Raw genomic sequence first — 21,405 nt, forward strand, 5'->3', positions numbered from 1 at the left:
ACGTGTTGTAGGAACATCCTTATAAACCCCCATGGATACTAATAGGTTGATAAAGGATAGAATTGTTATTCAAATCGATTGCATATGAAATCATTATTTGAGTTATGTTATTATTTCTATAAGTTGTTTTGTAAATCTCACTACGGTAAATAGATGGCAAAAGATTTTGTTTATGATAAATGAATTTGTTTAATTAAGAGCTCCATTAGTTGTTTTGATTTTTCTACCAACCTTCATTTCTATGTCGTTGAATAGCGTGATATTCTTACTGGGATAGCGTAGCTCATTTCTTATTTAACCATTTTAGATCAAGATGACCAGAATCCAGAGGCTGATCCATAAGAGAGTTGCGAGTAGCATACCAGTTTTATTTATTTTCCGTTTATTTCATTAATTTTTTGTATTTCCTTCAAAAGTGTAATTTATGTAGCACTATTTAGTACTTTATTTATTTTCCGTTTATTTCATTAATTTTTTGTATTTATTTCAAAAGTGTAATTTCTGTAGCATTATTTAGTACTTTAAGTTATTGTGTAAGAAATATAGACACTAACTAATTATTTCGTTTCCACACTTAATTTATGAATTATTTCTTTTAAAATTTCGGAACCGTTACATAACTTACAACCTACGCAACGCATTATTTACTTAAGGCACACATGAATATTACCTAAAGAAAACCAATAATATATTGACGTATAAATTAATGTCACTACAATGTATATAAATCTATTGAACTCAAGAATGGTCTTGCCCATAAATAACATCTTAATTTGTAATTAATTCCCTTCTTTAATGCATTTTTAAGTTTCTGATTTAAGAAAAAACACTTATATCCCACCTCATCAGCTATGTAAATCCATCAACTCATCTTCACTTGTTTTATTGAATTATAGAGAGAAAATGTCATCTGATTGCCCAAGTCAGTATGGATCAACCTTTTTTTCTCTCAATTTTATTTTAATAAAAGTGAATGATTAATTCTTATTTTCTAGTAATATCTTACTAATTGATACAATTGGTTCAATCTCGTAAAATTATTTCATAGAAATTTATTGATATATATATATATTTTATAATATTAAATAATCAGTATTCTTTCTGTTTTTATTGTAACAAAAAATTCAATTTTTGTGTAAAAAAGACCCCTATTATCTCTTTAGTTTATCACATATTTTATTAAGTAATCAAATTATTTAACCTAACATGTCCGGTTGACACCTAGACTAAACTCTTACAATTTTATTAGGAAAAAAAAAATGTAAAAAGTGAAGTCTCTTATTTTGTCAGTAATTTAATTTAGAAATATTACATGTGTATATATAAGTTAATGAATTAATGCATAGTTATAAGAAAATATACATATGTATATATGGGTGTTGCAGGTAAAAACTCATGGCCGGAGCTTGTAGGGAGAAACGGAGATGAGGCAGCGGAAATTATAAAGAGAGAAAATCCACTTGTGGCTGAAGCCACTGTGTTGCCGGAAGGAAATAAGGTGATCCTATATTTTGACTGCGGAAGGGTTTGGATTAGGGTCAACGCGTGCAACATTGTAACCGTAGTTCCTCATACAGGCTAATATTCTCTACCTGGATTTTTAATTAATTTTCTTAAGTTCAGAGTCGTCCTCATAATATTGTGATATTAATTTAATTCCTTATAATAAATAAATAAATATATAATGTGTCTTTATTTGAAATTAATTAAAATTTTTGTGAATCATTTCCATTTTCGAGAATACTCAATACAAAGGTAATTTTTGAGAAAATATTTTTAATATTGTGGGTTGAACATAAAATACCTCGAAACCTATGAGACTAATTTTTTATGACATAATATATATGTTAATATTAATTTATTTAATAATTAAAATTTGAATTTCTAAGAGATGTAATTAATAGAGGGTGTACATTTTAAATTAATCTATTATAGGGAACGTTACAAAAAAATATCTAGGAGATTGGATTAAATTTTTATTGGACCGAGCCCAAATGGAAATGGGCTAGATATGTGTTCAGATTTTATTGGGTCTAGGAGACAAAAACAAAAAATGAAGGGATGTGAGGGATCTAAACCTGAGTTGGCCGACCCTAATAGAAAACCAGGCTAGGGAAGAGAGAGAAGCCCCTGGTGGGCTGAACGTTAAGAAAAAAAGAAATCATATATGTAGATATAGAAGACAGCTGAAGTTTGATCCAAATAATAGTGGGTCGAACCCATAGAAAAGATCTTTTAGAAAGAAAGATTTTGGTCTAATGAACCTGGTGAGGCCAAGTCCATAGCAAGCGTATAAGAAAAATTTAAAATACTAGTGGGCCAAATCTTCCTAAAATGGATTAGAAGTGAAAGGTTTTGGGTAGGTCGAAGGATGGGAAAGAAAATAAAACTTAGTTTGAGGTAATAAATATGAAATTAATTTTTTATAACATAATATATATGTTAATATTAGTTTGTTTGATGATTAAAATTTGAATTTCTATATTAAATTAATAATTTAATTAAGAGATGTAATTAATAGAGGGTGTATATATTAAATTATTACAAAAAAAATATCTATATAATTAATTTCTGAAACTAAAGAACCATTGTACATAAGCTATTCCAAAATTTTTTTTTTGTGCCCAATAAAATAAAATTGGATTGTTCCATCACTTTATTGGCACTTTTTGTTCTTACAGGACTACTTTTTATACTAACATTTTCACAAGATATAAATTCGTCACTCAAGTATAGACATCATATAATTGATGAAGAATTCTATCAAACTTGTGTCCATAAAGTTAGTGAGAGATGCAACATAGAAGTGTTAGAATACTTTTTTTTCCAAAAAAATTAGGTTAACATGAGTCGAGATTGTTGTTTGAAAATAAAAAATTCCGGGATAAATTATCACCATCTTGTGATGGATGTCGTTTTGTCAATAAAATAATTACAGGCATATGAACCTGTAGCTCACAAAAAAACAAGGAAGTATGGAATGCATATTGAATTACAGAAAGGAAACGCGTGCTCCAATCACTCTTGACAAACGAGTTATAATACATAATCATAGTTGATAATTTCTCCCACATATATCTATTTTTCTGGGCTATTAATGTTAATTTTAATTTGAAGCATATAAAGTATCGAGCTTTTAGCAAGGTATATGTATACTTACAAAGTTATATATTGATATATCCTTCATATATTATTTTATCAAAATATTTAAAAGTTATATATTGTAAAATAATTTAATTTCATCACATAGACCTGGTTAAATTATATGAATTCACAAAAAAATCAGTTGAAAATTAACATTCAAATAATAGGTTATGTATGATATTTCATGAGTTTTTATTAATATGAAAGAAGATTGAATTAGATCAAATAGGCCAAAAAAAAAAAAACAGACTATCTAAATTTATTTGGTTAAATTCAAATTAATTGTAAATATTTTTCCTTACATGAGTTTTAATTAAAAAATAATTAATAAATCTAATAAAAATAAAACTAAATAATAAATTTCATAAACAATAATTATTTATTTAATAGATCATTTATGGAATTAATAAGATAAAATAATAATCTAAGAATATATATACCTTAAAATCTCGGTCCATTTAATCGGGACGGAATGAAATAAAACTCTTTAGGACATCTAATTCCAAATTGAAAATTAAATCAAACTATTGTATTCTAATTCGTTCTATTTAATTTCATCTAATATTAATTGTCTAGTATATGCCGAATTTTACCACTACTATAAACTCTAGGTACCATAACAGACTTTGCACTGAACTTGCTAATGAGTCCAATGATCTGCCCAAATAAGGAAAATTTGACCCATAATTTGAGGGATTGGAGAAATATTTTCTTTTGTTTTTCTCTTTTTGAATGATTGGGCAAATATTTTCAATCTTGTGGATTGAATATAAAATACCTCAAAGCCAATAAATATGAGAGTAATTTTTTTTAACATAATATATTTGTTAATATCATTTTGCTTAATGATTAAATTTTGAATTTCTATCTTAAATTAATAATTTAATTAAGAGATATAATTAATGAAGGGTGTACATATTAAATTAATCTATTACAGCGAGCATTACAAAAAAGTATCTATCTAATTAGTCGTTGAAACTAAAGAACTATTGTACACAAGCTATTCCAAAAACTAAAGAACCACTGTACACAAGCTATTCCAAAAACTTTCTTTTGGTCCCAATAAGGCAAAATTGGATTGTTCCTTCAATTTTCTGGCACTTTTTGTCACTGCAGGACTACTCTTTATACCGATATTTTCACAAAATATAAGTTTGTCACCCAAGTATGGACACCATATAATTGATGAGGAATTCTATCAAACTTGTGTCCATAAAATTAATGGGAGATGCAACATTGAAGTGTTAGAATATTTTTTTCTCAAGAAAATAAGGTTAACGTGAGTCGAAATCGCTGTTTGAAAATAATATATTCTAGGATCGATTGTCACCATCTTGTGGTGGATATCGTTTTGTCAATGAAACAGTTGCAGACATATGAACTTGTAGCTCACAAAAAAAAAAACAAGAAAGTATGGAACTATTGCATATTGAATTATGGGAAGGAAGTACATGCTCCCATCTCTCTTGACAAATGAGTTATAAAACATAATTGTAGTTTATAATTTTTCCTATATATGTCCATTTTTTTGGATTATTAACAATAATTTTAATTTGAAGCGTATAAAATATCGAGTTTTTAGCAAAGTATATATATCTACAAAGTTATATATTGATATATATCCTTCATATATTGTTTCATCAAAATATTTGAAAAGTTATATATTGCAAAATAATTTAATTTTATCACATAGACCTAGTTTGTAACAACCCCAGTTTTCAAAGGTGGTTGTTATACTAATCAAACATGTAAGATTTATTCACATTATTTTTAATAAATAACACATCAAATCTCAAGACATCAACCTGCATAAATTTTCATTCCATTTGAAACTCATGTATACATATATATACTCGTGTATACTAATTCTCATTTACCTCATTTACAATGCCAAACTAGATTATCAAGTGTTAATAATGGAAGTATAAGTAATTCCATCTAAATGAGACATGTATATGTGTAATGATATCAAAACAATCTCATACCATGCTCTAAATCAACGATAATTGCTCTATGGTACGCCTTACTTATTCCAAAGTTTGAACACACGCTTCTTGTACATCCGATTCTTACTCTTGTTTTATCTGCTCTGTAATATATAACATGTAATGAGCTATATAGCCCAGTAAGTAAAATTTAAAATTCACATCAAAACAAGTAAAAAATTTACATCTAACTTCCCGGTACTGGGCATTATCCAACTTAACCATTTCCCTTCCTTTCTCTCACTATCATTGGTCATATATGTAGTCTCTGCATTCAGCATAGCAAACCCTAACCCATTACAACAAGTTTTTGCTCTGCTTACTCCTAATTTCCCTCCTAAAAAGTCATCTATTCACAACCATATACCTCCATTTGCCTGTCCCTAATTCTTCCCAACTTAGTCTACCCCTAGCAGGTCTATTTTCCTTTAACCATAATTTGCCCAGTATCTTAGTCTAACTCCCACCGTAAACCTCTCCTCAACTTCTTAAATTTGCCTAATGGAGCACCAACGCCTCTCAAATTATTAAGAACACCCTAACCAAACTCCCTACGTTTTTCTCTTCAGTTCAGCCCGTATTTCCCCCCTCTTCCCCTGATTTATTTTATTTCCCACATCCCCTATCCTAATTTCTACCCCTAACGCTAATTACCATCAATCCAGCTTCCCTCTTGACATATTTACAACATTTCCTTGGTGCTTAAGCCACTGGATATTCACCCATTCCACAGTTATAGCCATTAGATGTACCAAGATTGCAAACATAAAAGAAAAGAGAAAAGTAACTAAAACGAAGAAGAAAGAAGGAAAAAAATATAGATAAATAATTAGTTCTTGGGTCATCAAACCCTCGACCCAGCCACTGGGCCACAATAGAATCCCATATTCCTTCACCTCCAGATCATAGAACCGCAAATATTACAATTGCCCACCAATTGCATGTCAATGCCAATCACACACACCTGACGCATCGAACCCTCGACCCAACCACTAGGCCATAATAGAATCCTATATTCCTTCAAATTTGGATCACAGAATGGTAAATATTACAATTTCCCACCAACGACATATCAATGCCAATCACACACACTCAGGGCATCGACCCCTCAACCAAATAACTGGGCCTACTGTATTGTAATTTTAGCATATTCCAAGCACAACAAGCACATGAACACAATGAATATACTATAGTAAAGCAAATGTGTAAATCCCCAAGCATTAAACGTATGAGGGTCACCATGCATTTTTTAAAAAATATTCACCAAGAAAATACATATATATATAAATCGACACACATTTCAATTTTCCTCTTCCCCCTCTCTTCTCTTAATTAGTTCGGTTAGCCATTTTTTCCTCTCTCTGTCCAAGCTTAATTAATCACAGAATTTTCTCCATTCCCTTAGTTCAGAACCTCTTTAAACTAATCCAGTAAAGACCTCCCAGTTTTGAGCTCCTTCCCACAAACTTTTACTCTGTCTCTCTTTTCGTTCTTCTCTATTATTATTAGGAACTTTAACATAACTATCTTTGCCTCCTAGATCCTCCTCCTGAATCAGTTCTATACCACCCAAACACAAAAAGAAGAAATCACAAAGAACTTATAATGTAAATTTCTATTTGAGCAATGAAGAGCAAATGGTACTTGCTTCTCGGATATGTATAATGATGATTCAACACAGTCTCTCCTTCCTCTCCCTACACCCCCGCATCAATGATGTTGCTCTGGTAAGTTCACTTATTGTTCACCCTCCCCTTAGCTTCTTTCGATATCACTATTCCCTCTCTCTTTTTCTCTCTAGGTCACCACTCTCATTCTCCCTCAAGTTTCCTCTCCTCTCTTTATACTAAACTCATCCTCCCCCCTTGTTGTGTTACAGGTGAGAAGAGAAAAGGGAGGTCATTCAGGCTTGGGGCTAGGCCTATGGGCTTAGGTCTTTTGGATTGGGCTGAAGAAAACATTGTGCTAGCTGGGTGTTACAAATCTCTCCTTTAAAAAAAAAAGATTGGGTTCTCAAAATTTACGAGCAGGGGTTCAAAACATATTTACTCATTTCCAAGTTCTTCCTCAACTTGGTGGTGTCGTTATAATGTTTAGTTTGTAAACACTTCTTTCCTAACTTCTATGACTAAGGTATAATTGTTAGGATTTGGTCTCTTAATTCTAAATATTTTAACAGTTATAGTTATTAGTGTCTCACTGTAATTTCTTTAGAATTTTTTATCAAGCAAAAGGAATATTGATGTGATCTTAGACAACCTATAATTAGTTCTAAAAATGAAACCTTGCATCAATGAGGAATGCCCAGAATAGGAGAGTAGTTTCATCCCTGAACGCTGTCCTAATTGGGATTATTCTAATAGATGGCCCAAGTTTGTCCAAGCTAGAATGCTTAAGGCCCAAGTAAGATTAATGGGTTTGAAGAATTGTAAGAAAGCCCACGCTCGAGGAGGAGGGCCACACGTGCGCCGAAAAAGTGGCCCAGCCCATATGGCCCATGAACATGCACATGTGCCCACATGAATCGTGTGTTTGAGTGCCAGGAGCGCCCACGCACGCGACCCTCTAGGGCCGCATGGAACCAACCACACGCGCGTAGGCCCAAGGGGCCAAACACTTGCACCCCACGCGGACAGGCCTGCAGACAGCCCAAACGGCCCAAGCCTAGCCTGTGCTTCTCGCGGGCCTCTTCTCGCACAACCCGCGCAGCCCAACTGGGCCGGCCCATCCGGGTAGCCAAAACCAGCCGACCCCTCTTTTTCCCTTTTTAAAATATTTAAATTACTTAATATTTATTTATTTTATTATTTTAAAATATTTTAAAAGGCTTGGGACCTACTTTTCAAAATACCCATGTGTTAAAATTAATTTTCACATATTTTTTAAATGGATTTCACATGGGATAAGTACGGATTTAAATTAATTATTATTTTAATTATAAATCTATAGGATTATTTAATTAATTTATTTAGGATATAATAATTATTTTATTTTATATTTATCTTACATTAAGATAGAATTTTATCTAGGATATTATTTTATTAATTATCTGAAGATTTTTGTACTCATCTAGATTGTCCGGGAAAGGCTATAAATACACATTTACCCCTAGGATGTAAAACACACATTTGAGAATAAGTTTGAGAGAATTCTTGAGAGTTTTAACTTTTTTTCTTTTATCATTTTTGCTAAAAATTAACTTCTTCAAGTTTTTCGGGAAGAAGGAGTATTTAGAAGTCTTGTTGAGTCAATGAGCGATGATCAACTTATAGGTAACTCTGTGATTTTTTTTTTCTTGTTTATTTCTCTAGTATTTGTTTTTACTTTCCTTTAGGATTATAGATTTAATTAGAGAGAAGAGTTTAATTCTAGGTGGTTATTTTTTTGGTATTGCATACGCTGAGTGAGTTTCAAGAGTAAATTCGATCCTCCCCCATACCTTATCGCGTCATCTGGTGTAAGAGCTTTGGCTCCTTGAAACCTAAATCTATCTTTATTTGATTTAGCATTTTGTTCTTAAATTAGCACTCAAAATTATTTGATTATTAATTCATATTGCATCCTGCTTGAATTCATATCTATCCGTTCAATTCAAGTAGTTCGTGTTATTATTCAAAAAAAAAATTATATATCCAAAATTACCAAAAATGCCCTAGTTGCACCCTATAAGACAATTGGCACATGTTTGCATTTTGTATCACAAAAGCAAAATAACTGCCTACTTGGTGATCGGAAATCATTTGAGAAATCAAAGGCAAAGTATGTTGCCTAACTCGTGTGAGCGAAAACTTTTATTTTCTTTCCGCACACTATCCACATTTAATTCTAAATTGCATTTCTGTAATCTGCATCAATGTTGCATAAAGAAACTTAATCGGTCGTAGATCGTAGCCGATAAATTGGGTGTAGTATAAGAAGATACACCTACTAATTATATCCATCAAGATTGATCAGATCCTTATGCATCAGTCCAAATTGTCATTCTTTGTGATCTATATTTTTGTTTTCTTTATTTTATGACTGTTACATAATTAAGTGACTAATTATTACTAGTTGTTTAACGCATAAAGAGCACACCATTCTTTTTTTCTGTGTGTTTGTTTCTGAGCTTCAGTAGAAATCAGAATCCTTTAGGGTTCCTTGTGTCATAAGGACTAACGTGTAGACCTGATTTAAGTGATTTCGATTTCAAATGCTCAACTCGACAGAGGAAGCTGTCAACTGAGAGATTGCAAGGTAAACATGAGTGAAGGTGAGGGAGATATTTTCTTTCATTAACCTTTACCTTGCAGGAAAATTCACTATGTTTCAATAAAGTGACATGCTTTCATTCCGAGAAAGTATCATTGTTGTCCGAAGGGTCATGAACCTATAAGCCCAATGAGGGGACAACGACCAGAGGGAGAACATATTCCACACGCGATGCCTTGTCCATGATAAGGTATGTGGAATGATCATTGATAGTGGTAGCAGTGCTAATGTGGCAAGCACTCTATTCGTGAAAAGAGCAAGGTTGACATGCATCAAGCATCCAAATCCTTATCGGTTACAGTGGTTGAATGAGTGTGGCGAAATTCAAGTTACCAAACAAGTCATAGTATCGTTCTTCATCGAAAAATATCACGACGAGGTATGTTGTGATATCGTACCTATGCATGCTAGTCACCTGATACTTGGAAGACCTTGTAGTTTAATAGACAGGTACAACATTACGGCCGCACCAATTGATATTCACTGAGAAAGGAAGGTTTGAATCATGTCCTTACATCTTTATCAACAAAAGAGGCACATGAAGATCATGTTAAAATTAAATAGTCCTTTAATGAATACTCAAGAAGTGTAGAAGAAAAAAAGAAGGCCATAGAGAAAGTCAATGGCCCATTAAGCATAAAGGATGCCCAACAGACAGCTAAAGATGGTCCATTGCGAGGAAGACCAAGATAGAAAACAAAGGAGTGTCCTGAAGACAGAGACATAATGTTGAGGAATATCTCTTATGAAAAGGGACGTTAAATTGTAATTACCTACAGGGAGATTCATTTTGACCTTAACCACTCTTTTTAAAGTCGTACTGTTTTTCTCTTACAAATAATTACCATAGTAAGTGGTCTACGAAGATTTGATCAAGATCCTAGAGGAATTATGAATGAAGTCATGACGTGCATCAACAACAAAGCAAACATGCCAGGGAGGTATGTGTGTTTCCTACTATAATCCCTAATCTTTTCCCTTGTGATGAAGGCTCAGATTTGAGGATTAATCTTTTTAAAGAAAGGAGAGATGATGTGATCCCAGACAGCTTAGAATTAGTTCAAAAAATACAACCTTACATCAATGAGGAACGCCCAGAATAGGAGAGTAGTTTCATGTTTGAACACTTTCCTAATTGGAATTATTCCAAAAGATGGGCCAAGTTTGTCCAAGCTAGAAGGCATAAAGTGCAAGTAAGATTAATGGACTTAAAGAATTGTAAAAAAGCCCATGCCTAAGGAGGAGGCCCACACGTGCGCCAAACAAGTGACCTAGCTCGCACGACCCATGAACATGCATGCATGCCCATACGGATCGCGCGCGCAGGCCCAAGGGGCCGAACACCCGTACCCTGCGCGGACGGGCCCGTAGATGGCCCAAATGGCGCAAGTCAGTTCCGCACGCACGCAGGCCCAAACGGCTGAACACCCACACCCCTCGCGGACGGGCCCACGAACAGCCCAAATGACCCAATCCCAGCCCGCAATTCTTGCAGGCCTCCTCCCTCGCAACCCGCACGAACCAGCCGATCCGGCCCATCCGAGTAGCCCAAATCGGCCGTCCCCTCTTTTCCCCCTTTTAAAATATTTAAATTACCTAATTCTTATTTATTTTATTATTTTAAAACTTTTAAAAGGCTTAGGACCCACTTTTCATAATATCCATGTGTTAAAATTAATTTTCACATGGTTTTTAAAAGGATTTCACATGGGATAAATATGGATTTAAATTAATTATTATTTTAATTATAACTCTATCCGTTAATATTAATTAATTAATTAATTTGAGATAGAATAATTATTTTATTTTGAATTTATCCTACATTAAGATAGAATTTTATCTTAGATATTATTTTATTAATTATCTGAAGATTTTTGTACTCATCTAGATTGTTCGGGAAAGGCTATAAATAGACCTTTGCTCCTATGATGTAAAACACACATTTGAAAATAAATTTGAGAGAATTCTTGAGAGTTCTGGCTTTTCTTCTTTTAGTATTTTTGCTAAAAATTAGCTTCTTTAATTTCTTCAAGAAGTAAGAGTCTTTAGAAGTCTTGTTGAGTCAAAGAGTAGGGATCAACATATTAAGTCTGTGACATTTTTTCTTTCCTTGTTTATTTCCCTAATCTTTATTTTTACTTCCCTTTAGGATTGTAAATTCAATTAGAGGGAAGAGTTTAATTCTAGGTGGTTATTATTTCGGTATTACATACATTGAGTGAGTTTCAGGAGTAGATTCGATCCTTCCCATACCTTTTTGCGTCAAATACTGTCTTGGGCTATAATGATCTTCAAAATTCATTAACGTCTAATGTTTTCCAATCATAGTGTATGCAATTGTTATTACTGTACTACATGTTTTGAAAACATCATTTCCTATTCTCATTACATGGATCAATTTTTGATTACCTATAAACCTTATCACTGTGGTACATCTGCAGTCTCCCAAGTTTCCCATGTCTACTTTAAGCTATTGTTTCCTAATTTTTGAAATTCAATATTTGATTATTTGGAGTATATTATCTTAAATCTTTAATAAACCCTCTAAGTATCACCAACATAGACATCATTCGTAAGGGCTTAGGGTTTTAATCTACTGTGGCTGTTCGTATTCATATAGGAAAGTTCACCAATACAGCGGTTTACTTTTACTATTCTGTTTCATATTCACATCCTCCAGGATAGGTGTGTACAAAACTAAATGGGTGTGATGGTTTTTGAAGTAACAGATGTTATTTGTGGTTCCTTATCATACTAGAGTTTTCAAGATCCTTTTTCCCTTTTTCTTATAATTATTGGCATCTTCATGAATTTTCTTTAGTTGAATCGTACTATTCTTCTAAATCCGTCAAGGCTAAATGATTCTTAATATACCCCAATACTTGATCAACTTATTCTTAAAGTCCCTTTGAATGTACATGGTAAGCATGGAATCCACGGCTATTGTCAAGAATCATTAGGAATTACTTGGGGGAAGGGTTCATTTATGAGTTTTATTTATGAGTGATTAAATTTGGTTTTATCTCTTGCAGGATTAGGTATTACACTTTTGAGTTTTCAAAATTTTTAAGTGATCACTCTTAAATATGACCTTAAGATATGAGTTACTTGTTTATCATATTATTGATTTCTCCTTGTTGGTTCAGAGAGAAATCTTCCATGTGTGGTGGGTTATGGGTCTACTACACTTCTGCTGTGCTACTCTAATAATATTTATTTGGGAGTCTATCCTAATATATTAGTATATTGTACTACTTTGTGTTCCCTTTAGGTATATGAGAACTATATGCTGGATTTATCGTTATTTTATTAATGATTTATTTGTCATAACATGTCCATAGTGTCATGGCTTTCTTCTAAGTTTGTAGCAAATCTAGAAAGATTCCTAGTTAGGCTTACTTTGTTTCACTAACTAAAATCACTTTGCATTCACCAAGTATATGATTTATTCATTCTCCTCAAAGCACATGATTACTTAATGACTTATAATTTTAAATCGTGATTGTATCCCTATTTGGAACTTTGCTAGTAGCTTTCGAACAAGTACGGTACCCATTCTTCCTAGGGAATATTCAAAAGGAATTTCTAAAATCCATCAAAGTCTTGATATGTATCAGGTCTCCCAACATCCTTGGATATTAGGAAAGGTTCAAAAAGCATAACTGGTCGTTCAAATATTTCTTTAGTTTATTGTTTTTCCTAGTCACTAGAGAACTTAGAAAAGATATTTTGCTAGAGATTTCTCCATGTTATTTGTGCATTTAAAAATTCTCCTTACAGTCTCTATTCAAATTTGGTTTGTCCCATTTTTGCTTCCTACTTTGAGGTGGAATTTATCGCTCCTATTTGCACTTCCTATTCCTTAACACTATCTCTTACATGCCCACATGTTTTACTTCTCAGCCCTACTTTCTCTAAAATGTTTCCTAATGTTTGTATACTTCATATAGTCCAAACCCTCATGAATCAAAGGAGGCCAACAAAAGTTGCTCTGATACCAACTGTAACAATCCCAGTTTTCAAAGGTGGTTGTTATACCAATCAAACTTGTAAGACTTATTCACATTCTTTTCAATAAATAACACATCAAAACTAAAGACATCAACCTGCATAAATTGAAAATTAAATCAAACTATTATATTTTAACTCGGTTTATTTAATTCTATCTAATATTAATTTTTTTAGTATATACCGAATTTTACTACTACTATAAATTCTAGGTAACATAACAAACTTTGCACTGAACTTGCTAACGAGTCCAATGGTCTCCCCAAATAAGGAAATCTGCCCTGTAATTTTGGGGGTTAGAGAAATATTTTCTTTTGTTTTTCTCTTTGAGAAAGATTGGGCAAATATTTTCAATCTTCTAGATTGAACATAAAATACCTCAAAGCCAATAAATACGAAATTAATTTTTTATAACATAATATATAAAACAATATTAGTTTGTTTAATGATTAAAATTTGAATTTCTATATTAAATTAATAATTTCATTAAGAGATGTATTTAATGAAGGGTGTACATATTAAATTAATCTATTATAGCGAGTGCTACAGAAAAGTATCTATATAATTAATCGCTGAAACTAAAGAACCACTGTATATCAGTTATTCCACAAACTTTCTCTTGGTCCCAATATGGTAAAATTGGATTGTTCCTTCAATTTTCTAGCACTTTTTGTCGCCGCATGACTACTTTTTATACCGACATTTATACAAGATATAAGTCCGTCACCCAAGTATGGACATCATATAATCGACGAGGAATTCTATCAAACTTGTGTCCATAAAGTTAATGGGAGATGCAGCATTGAAGTGTTAGACTCTTTTTTTCTTAGAAAAATAAGGTTAATGTGAGTCGAAATTGTTGTTTGAAAATAATAGATTCTGGGATAAATTGTCACCATGTTGTGGTAGATGTCGTTTTGTCAAGGAAAGAGTTGGAAGCATATGAACTTGTAGCTCACATAAAAAGCAAGGAAACATGGAACTATTGCATATTGAATTATGGGAAGGAAGCACATGTTCCAATCTCTCTTGATAAATGAGTTATAATACATAATTATAGTTTATAATTTTTCATGTATATGTCCAATTTTTTGGATTATTAACAATAATTTTAATTTGAAGCGTATAAAGTATCGAGCTTTTAGCAAGGTATATATATATATCTAGAAAGTTATGTATTGATATATCCTTCATATATTGTTTTGTCAAAATATTTGAAAAGTTATATTGCAAAATAATTTAATTTCATTACAAATACCTAGTTAAATTATATAAATTCACAAAAAAAATCAATTGAAAATTAACATTTAAATAGTAAGTTATATATTAAAAAAGATTGAAAAAAAGATATTTCGTGAGTGTTTATTAATATGACAAAAGATTGAATCAGACCAAATAGACAAAAAAAAAAAAAGAACAACAAAGATTATTTAAATTCATTCGGTTAAGCTCAAATTAAATTGTATATTTTTTTTCGTTACATGATTTTTTGATTAAAAAATAATTAATAAATCTAATAAAGATTAAACTAAATAACAAATTTCATAAACAATAACTATTCATTTATTAGGCCACTTATGGAATTAACAAGACAAAATAATAATATTAGAATATATATGTATATATCTTAAAATCTCAATCCATTTATATGGATGGATACAAATAAAAATTTTTAGGACCCTAATTCCAAATTGGAAATTAAATCAAACTATTATAATTTAATTCGGTCTATTTAATTCCATCCAATATTAATTTTTTAAGCATATACCGAATTTTACCACTACTATAAATTCTAGGTAACATAACAAACTCTGCACTGAACTTGCTAACGAGTCCAATGGTCTCCCCAAATAAGGAAATCTGCCCCGTAATTTTGGGGGGTTAGAGAAATATTTTCTTTTGTTTTTCTCTTTGAGAAAGATTGAGCTAATATTTTCAATCTTCAGGATTGAACATAAAATACCTCAAAGCTAGTAAATGTGAAATTAATTTTTTATAACATAATATATACGACAATATTAGTTTAATTGATAATTAAAATTTTTATTTTTATCATAAATTAATAATTTAATTGAGAGATGTAATTAATGGGGGTTGTACATTTTAAATTAATCTAGTATAAAGAGCATTAAAAAAAATCTATATAATTAATCTCCGAAACTAAAGAACTATTGTATACAAGCTATTCTAAAAACTTTTTCTTAGTCTCAATATGGCAAAATTAGATTGTTCTATCACTTTTCTAGCACTTTTGGTTGCCGCCAAGCTACTTTTTATACCAACACTTTCACAAGATAGAAGTTCATCACCCATGTATGAACATCATCTAATTGATGAGGAATTCTTTCAAATTTGTATCGATAAAGTTAATGGGAGATGCAACATAGAAGTGTTAGAATACTTTTTATCTCACTAAATTCAGGTTAACATGAGATGAGATTGTTGTTTGAAAATAATAGACATGAGGATAGATTGTCCCCATCTTCTGGTAGATGTCACTTTGTCAATGAAATAGTTACAGGGATATGAACTTGTAGCTCGTAAAAAAAAAGGAAATATAGAACTAATGCATATTGAATTATAGGAAGGAAGCAATGAGTTATAATACATAACTGTAGTTTATAATTTATCCTGTATATGTCCATTTTTCTGGACTATTAATAATAAATATAATTTTAAGCGTATAAAGTATAGATCTTTTAGTAAGGTAAATATAAATGTATATCTACAAAGCTATATATTGATATATCCTTCATATACTGTTTTATTAAAATATTTTAAAAGTTATAAATTGCTAAATAATTTAATTTTATGGAATACACCTGGTTAAATTATAAAAATTCACAAAGAAAAAAATCATTCGGAAATTAATACTCAAACAATATGTTATGTATGATATTTCTTGGATGTTTATTAATATAAAACAGGATTGAATCAAAATGAATACAAAAAAAAACCACAAAGACAATCGAAATTCTTTTGGTTCAGTTCGAAATAAATTTTACATTTTTTGCTTACATGATATTTTTAATTAAAAAATAATTAATAAATCTAATCAAAATAAAAAGTAAATAATAAATTTCATAAACATTAATTATTCATTTAATGTGTAATTTACAGAATTAATAAAACAAAACAATAATCGAAGAATACATATATCTTAAAATGTCATTCCATCTAATATGAAAGGAATCATATAAAATTTTTCTGGACCTTTAATTCCAAATTGAAAATTAAATTAAACTACTGTATTCTAATTCGTTCTATTTAATTCCATCTAATATTAATTATTTAGTATATGCCGAATTTTACCACTATTCTAAACTCTAGGTACCATTACAAACTTTGCATTGAACTTGCTAATGAGTCCAATGGTCTGCCCAAATAAGAAAAATCTGACCCATAATTTGAGGGATTGGATAAACATTTTCTTTTGTTTTTCTCTTTTTGAATGATTGAGCAAATATTTTGAATTATGTGAATTGAACATAAAATACCTCAAAGCCAATAAATATGAAAGTAATTTTTTTATAACATAATATATTTGTTAATATAAGTTTGCTTGATGATTAAAATTTGAATTTTTATATTAAATTAATAATTTAATTAAGAGATCTAATTAATTAAGGGTGTACATATTAAATTAATTTATTATAGCGAGCGTTACAGAAAGTATCTATATAATTAGTCACTGAAACTAAAGAACCATTGTACACAAGCTATTTTGAAAACTTTCCCTTGCTCCCAGTATGGCGAAATTGGATTGTTCCATCACTTTTCTGGCACTATTTTTCGCCGCAGGACTGCTTTTTGTACCGGCACTTTCAGAGGATATAGCCCCGTCACCCAAGTCCGAGCATCATATAGTCGATGAGGAATTCTTTCAAACTTGCGTCCAGAAAGTTAACGGGAGATGCAGCTTGAAGTGCTGGGATACCTTTTAGCTCCCAAAAATCAGCTCAACGTGAGTCGAGATTGTTGTTTGAAAATAATAGAGTCCGAGATAGACTGTCACCATATTTTGGTGGATGTTGTTTTGTCAATGAGACAGTTAGAGGCATATGAACCTGTAGCCCACAGCAAAAGCAAGGAAGTATGGAACTATTGCATAACGAATTACGGGAAGGAAGCCCATGCTCCGATCTCTCTTGACAAATGAGTTATAATACATTAATTGTAGTTTATAATTTCTCCTGTATTTGTCCATTTTTCTGGACTATTAATAATGATTTTAATTTCAAGCATATAAAGTATAGAGCTTTAAGCAAGGTATATATGTATCTACAAAGTTGCACATTGACATATCCTTGATATATTGTTTTATCAGAATATTTGAAAAGTTATATGTCCCAAAATAATTTAATTTTATCAAATGGACGGGGTTAAATTTTTTTTTTTATGAATTCATGGAGAAAATATCATTAGAAAATTAACACTCAAACAGTAAGTTATGTATGGCATTTCATGGGTGTTTGTTGATATTAAAAAGGAGACAATCAGTCCGAATAGGGCCAGAAAAAAAAAACGCTAACGCTATCTAAATTTATTCGGTTCAGCTCAAATTAAATTCTATATTTTTTTTTCCTCACATGATGTTTTTAATTAAAATAAATAAATAAACCTAATAAGAACAAAACTAAATAATAAATTTCGTAAACCATACTTATTCACTTAATATGTAATATACGGAATTAACAAAACAAAACAATAATCTAAGAATATACATATCTTAAAATCTCAATCCGTTTTGTTTGGAAGGAATCAATAAAAATTTTTAGGACCTCCAATTACAAATTGAAAAATAAATCAAACTACTATATTCTTATTGATCTATTTAACTCAATCTAATAATAACATTTTAGTACATACTGAATTTTAGCACTATTGTAAATTCTAGGTCCCATAACAAACTTCGCACTTAACTTGCTGACGAGTCCAATCAACCTGCCCAAATAAGGAAAACCTGCCTCGTAGTTTGAGGCATTGGAGAAATATGTTCTTTTGTTTTTCTCTTTGAGAAAGGTTGGACAAATATTTTAATCCCGTGGATCGAACGTAAAATACCTCAAAGCCAATAAATATGAAATTAATTTTTTATAAGGTAATATGTATGTCAATATTAGTTCGTTTAACTATTAAAATTTGAATTTCTATCTTAAATTAATAACTTAATTAATGGATGTAATTAACGGAGGAGGGTGTAGATGTTAAATTAATATGTTATAGTGAGCGTTATAAAAAAAACATCTATATAATTCATCTCTAAAATTGAAGAACCATTGTACACAAGCTATTTTGAAAACTTTCCCTTGCTCCCAGTATGGCGAAATTGGATTGTTCCATCACTTTTCTGGCACTATTTTTCGCCGCAGGACTGCTTTTTGTACCGGCACTTTCAGAGGATATAGCCCCGTCACCCAAGTCCGAGCATCATATAGTCGATGAGGAATTCTTTCAAACTTGCGTCCAGAAAGTTAACGGGAGATGCAACATTGAAGTGCTGGGATACCTTTTAGCTCCCAAAAATCAGCTCAACGTGAGTCGAGATTGTTGTTTGAAAATAATAGAGTCCGGGATAGACTGTCACCATATTTTGGTGGATGTCGTTTTGTCAATGAGACAGTTAGAGGCATATGAACCTGTAGCCCACAGCAAAAGCAAGGAAGTATGGAACTATTGCATAACGAATTACGGGAAGGAAGCCCATGCTCCGATCTCTCTTGACAAATGAGTTATAATACATTAATTGTAGTTTATAATTTCTCCTGAATTTGTTCACTTTTCTGGACTATTAATAATGATTTTAATTTCAAGCATATAAAGTATAGAGCTTTAAGCAAGGTATATATGTATCTACAAAGTTGCACATTGATATATCCTTGACATATTGTTTTATCAGAATATTTGAAAAGTTATATGTCGCAAAATAATTTAATTTTATCAAATGGACAGGGTTAAATTTTTTTTTTTATGAATTCATGGAGAAAATATTTATTTGGCTTTGGTTTTTTCTTTTTCCTCAGTTTTTATGTTTTTATTCTGGCTTTGGCAATTGAATTGCAAACCTCAGGCTTGTCTTGCCCACTAACAAATATGATAACCACAGAGACAAAGAGCTTGTGGTTACTTCTTTGGCCATTGTTGAGCTTCTGAATTCTATTATGTCTTCCATAAACCTTCTAAATGGATCTGACAAATTCAGCTAAAAATTATATTCTATGGCCAGCATATGGAATAAGGTTAAATGAGTTTTATTTATTAGATAAGGACCTAACATCACACCAGGATCTTAAACACACTTGAAAATCTCATACTGTTGAGATCCTAAAAAATCATGAATAGTTACAATAGTTGATAACAACTCTCATGTACTCGAATAGTCATGGTTGATCGGATTCTCATGTACTCTTTTGTGTCCATAAATAATAATTGTAAATCAAAACGAAGATACGTAATTTTTGAAGAATAAAATCTCAGTTTATTATTCTCTCTAAACTTTATATCCCTCTCTCTCTTCTCTTCTCTCTCTGTTATCTCTTCTCTCTATATATTTTTCTCTTTCTCTCTCTAACAACCTCTCTCTATATATATTTCTCTCTCTTTCTAAAACATTTTTCTTTCTCTCTCTATTTCTTTCTCCCTCTAAAATCTCCACTCTCTCTTTCTCACAAACTCTCTTCTTCTCTCTTCCCAACTTCCTCTCTTCTCTCTTTTCAGAATCTTCTTTTCTTCCCTAAAATTCAAATTCTGCACCAATATTTTCTTAAATTCAACTTCTGCCCCACTATTTCCTCAAATACAAATTTTGCCCCAATATTTTCTAAATTTTAGATTCTGCCCAACCTTTCAAATTTTCTCATAATCACCCCAAAATCATTCAAAGTTTAATATTTTTCTAAATTGAAGGTCCGGTGAATTACATGTCAAAACCAGATCCTAACAATTTAGTATCAGAGGCAGGTTCTAGATCCCAATGGGAGCCGATGATGGCCGACATTGCGAAATTTTCGATCAGATAGAGGAAAAACTCAATCTGATGATCCAGTTGTTGAGTGGTGACGTTACCTCTCTGGAGGACGCAAAACCAATGGCCTCTATTGCAGCTGTGCGCGAAGTGCAGAGTGGGACTCTTCTTTTCCCTATGGGGCATGACGAAGAAGATGAAACAAAAAGGGGTAAACTGGCTTTTAACAAGGCAAACCCTAAAACCGGTTCAATGACTAAATCAGTTGAAAAAACACTAAAACTGTTGGTTCGAGCCGGACTAATTCAAAGACAATATGAGGCCAGACTAAACCCGTGTCAAACCGAATTAGTTTATTGAACCAAACCGATCAGACCCCAGTGGACCGAATCGAACCACTCAATCTCTCTGTCACTCATATTCCCTTGTTCTCTCTTGGTCTCTCACTGATGAAAACAAAACAGAAGAAGGAGAAGCGGAAGAAGAGGAAGTGGAAGAAGAAAAAACAGAAGAAAAATGAAAAAAAAAGTGGGAAAGGAAACAAAAGAAGCGAAAGAAGAAAAGATACAAAAGATCCACATGAAGTTCTTCGGTAGCACATTAAAATATATACATATATATAAATTAATAATATCTATATATAATCATAATAAATAGTAATAATATCCTTAGATAGCAAATGTTGGAAGCTGAATTTCAACCTTGGGGACAAGGTTGATATCCAAGGAGAAGAAATTGTTGAGATCCTAGAAAATCATGAATAATTGTAATGGTTGATAAGAATTCTCACGTACTCAAATAGTTGCAATGGTTGATAAAAATTCTCATGTAACCTTTCATGTTTATAAATAATAGTTGTAAATCAAATCTAAGGAATGTAATTTTTGTAGAATAAAATCTCAGTTTATTATTCTCTCTCTAAACTTTCTATCTCTCTTATCTCTTCTCTCTTCTCCCTGTTATCTCTTCTCTCTATAAATTTCTCTTTCTCTCTCTAAAAGCCTCTCTCTATATATATATTTCTCTCTTTCTCTCTCTAACAGTCTCTCTGTT

General features: G+C 31.5%; 1 protein-coding gene across 1 annotated transcript; it reads left to right on the top strand.

Moving 5' to 3' along the window:
* The first annotated feature begins 18,708 nt into the window (after positions 1-18,708).
* LOC148239661 (protein DOWN-REGULATED IN DIF1 11-like) lies at positions 18,709-19,119 on the top strand. The gene has a single exon (XM_088212214.1). The coding sequence runs from the start codon at positions 18,709-18,711 to the stop codon at positions 19,117-19,119; it is 411 nt and encodes a 136-aa protein (XP_088068340.1).
* Positions 19,120-21,405: the final 2,286 nt, after the last annotated feature.

The sequence above is a fragment of the Carica papaya genome, unplaced genomic scaffold, assembly GCF_054855325.1.
Source record: "Carica papaya isolate Zhongbai unplaced genomic scaffold, ASM5485532v1 h2tg000034l, whole genome shotgun sequence".
Taxonomy (NCBI): domain Eukaryota; kingdom Viridiplantae; phylum Streptophyta; class Magnoliopsida; order Brassicales; family Caricaceae; genus Carica; species Carica papaya.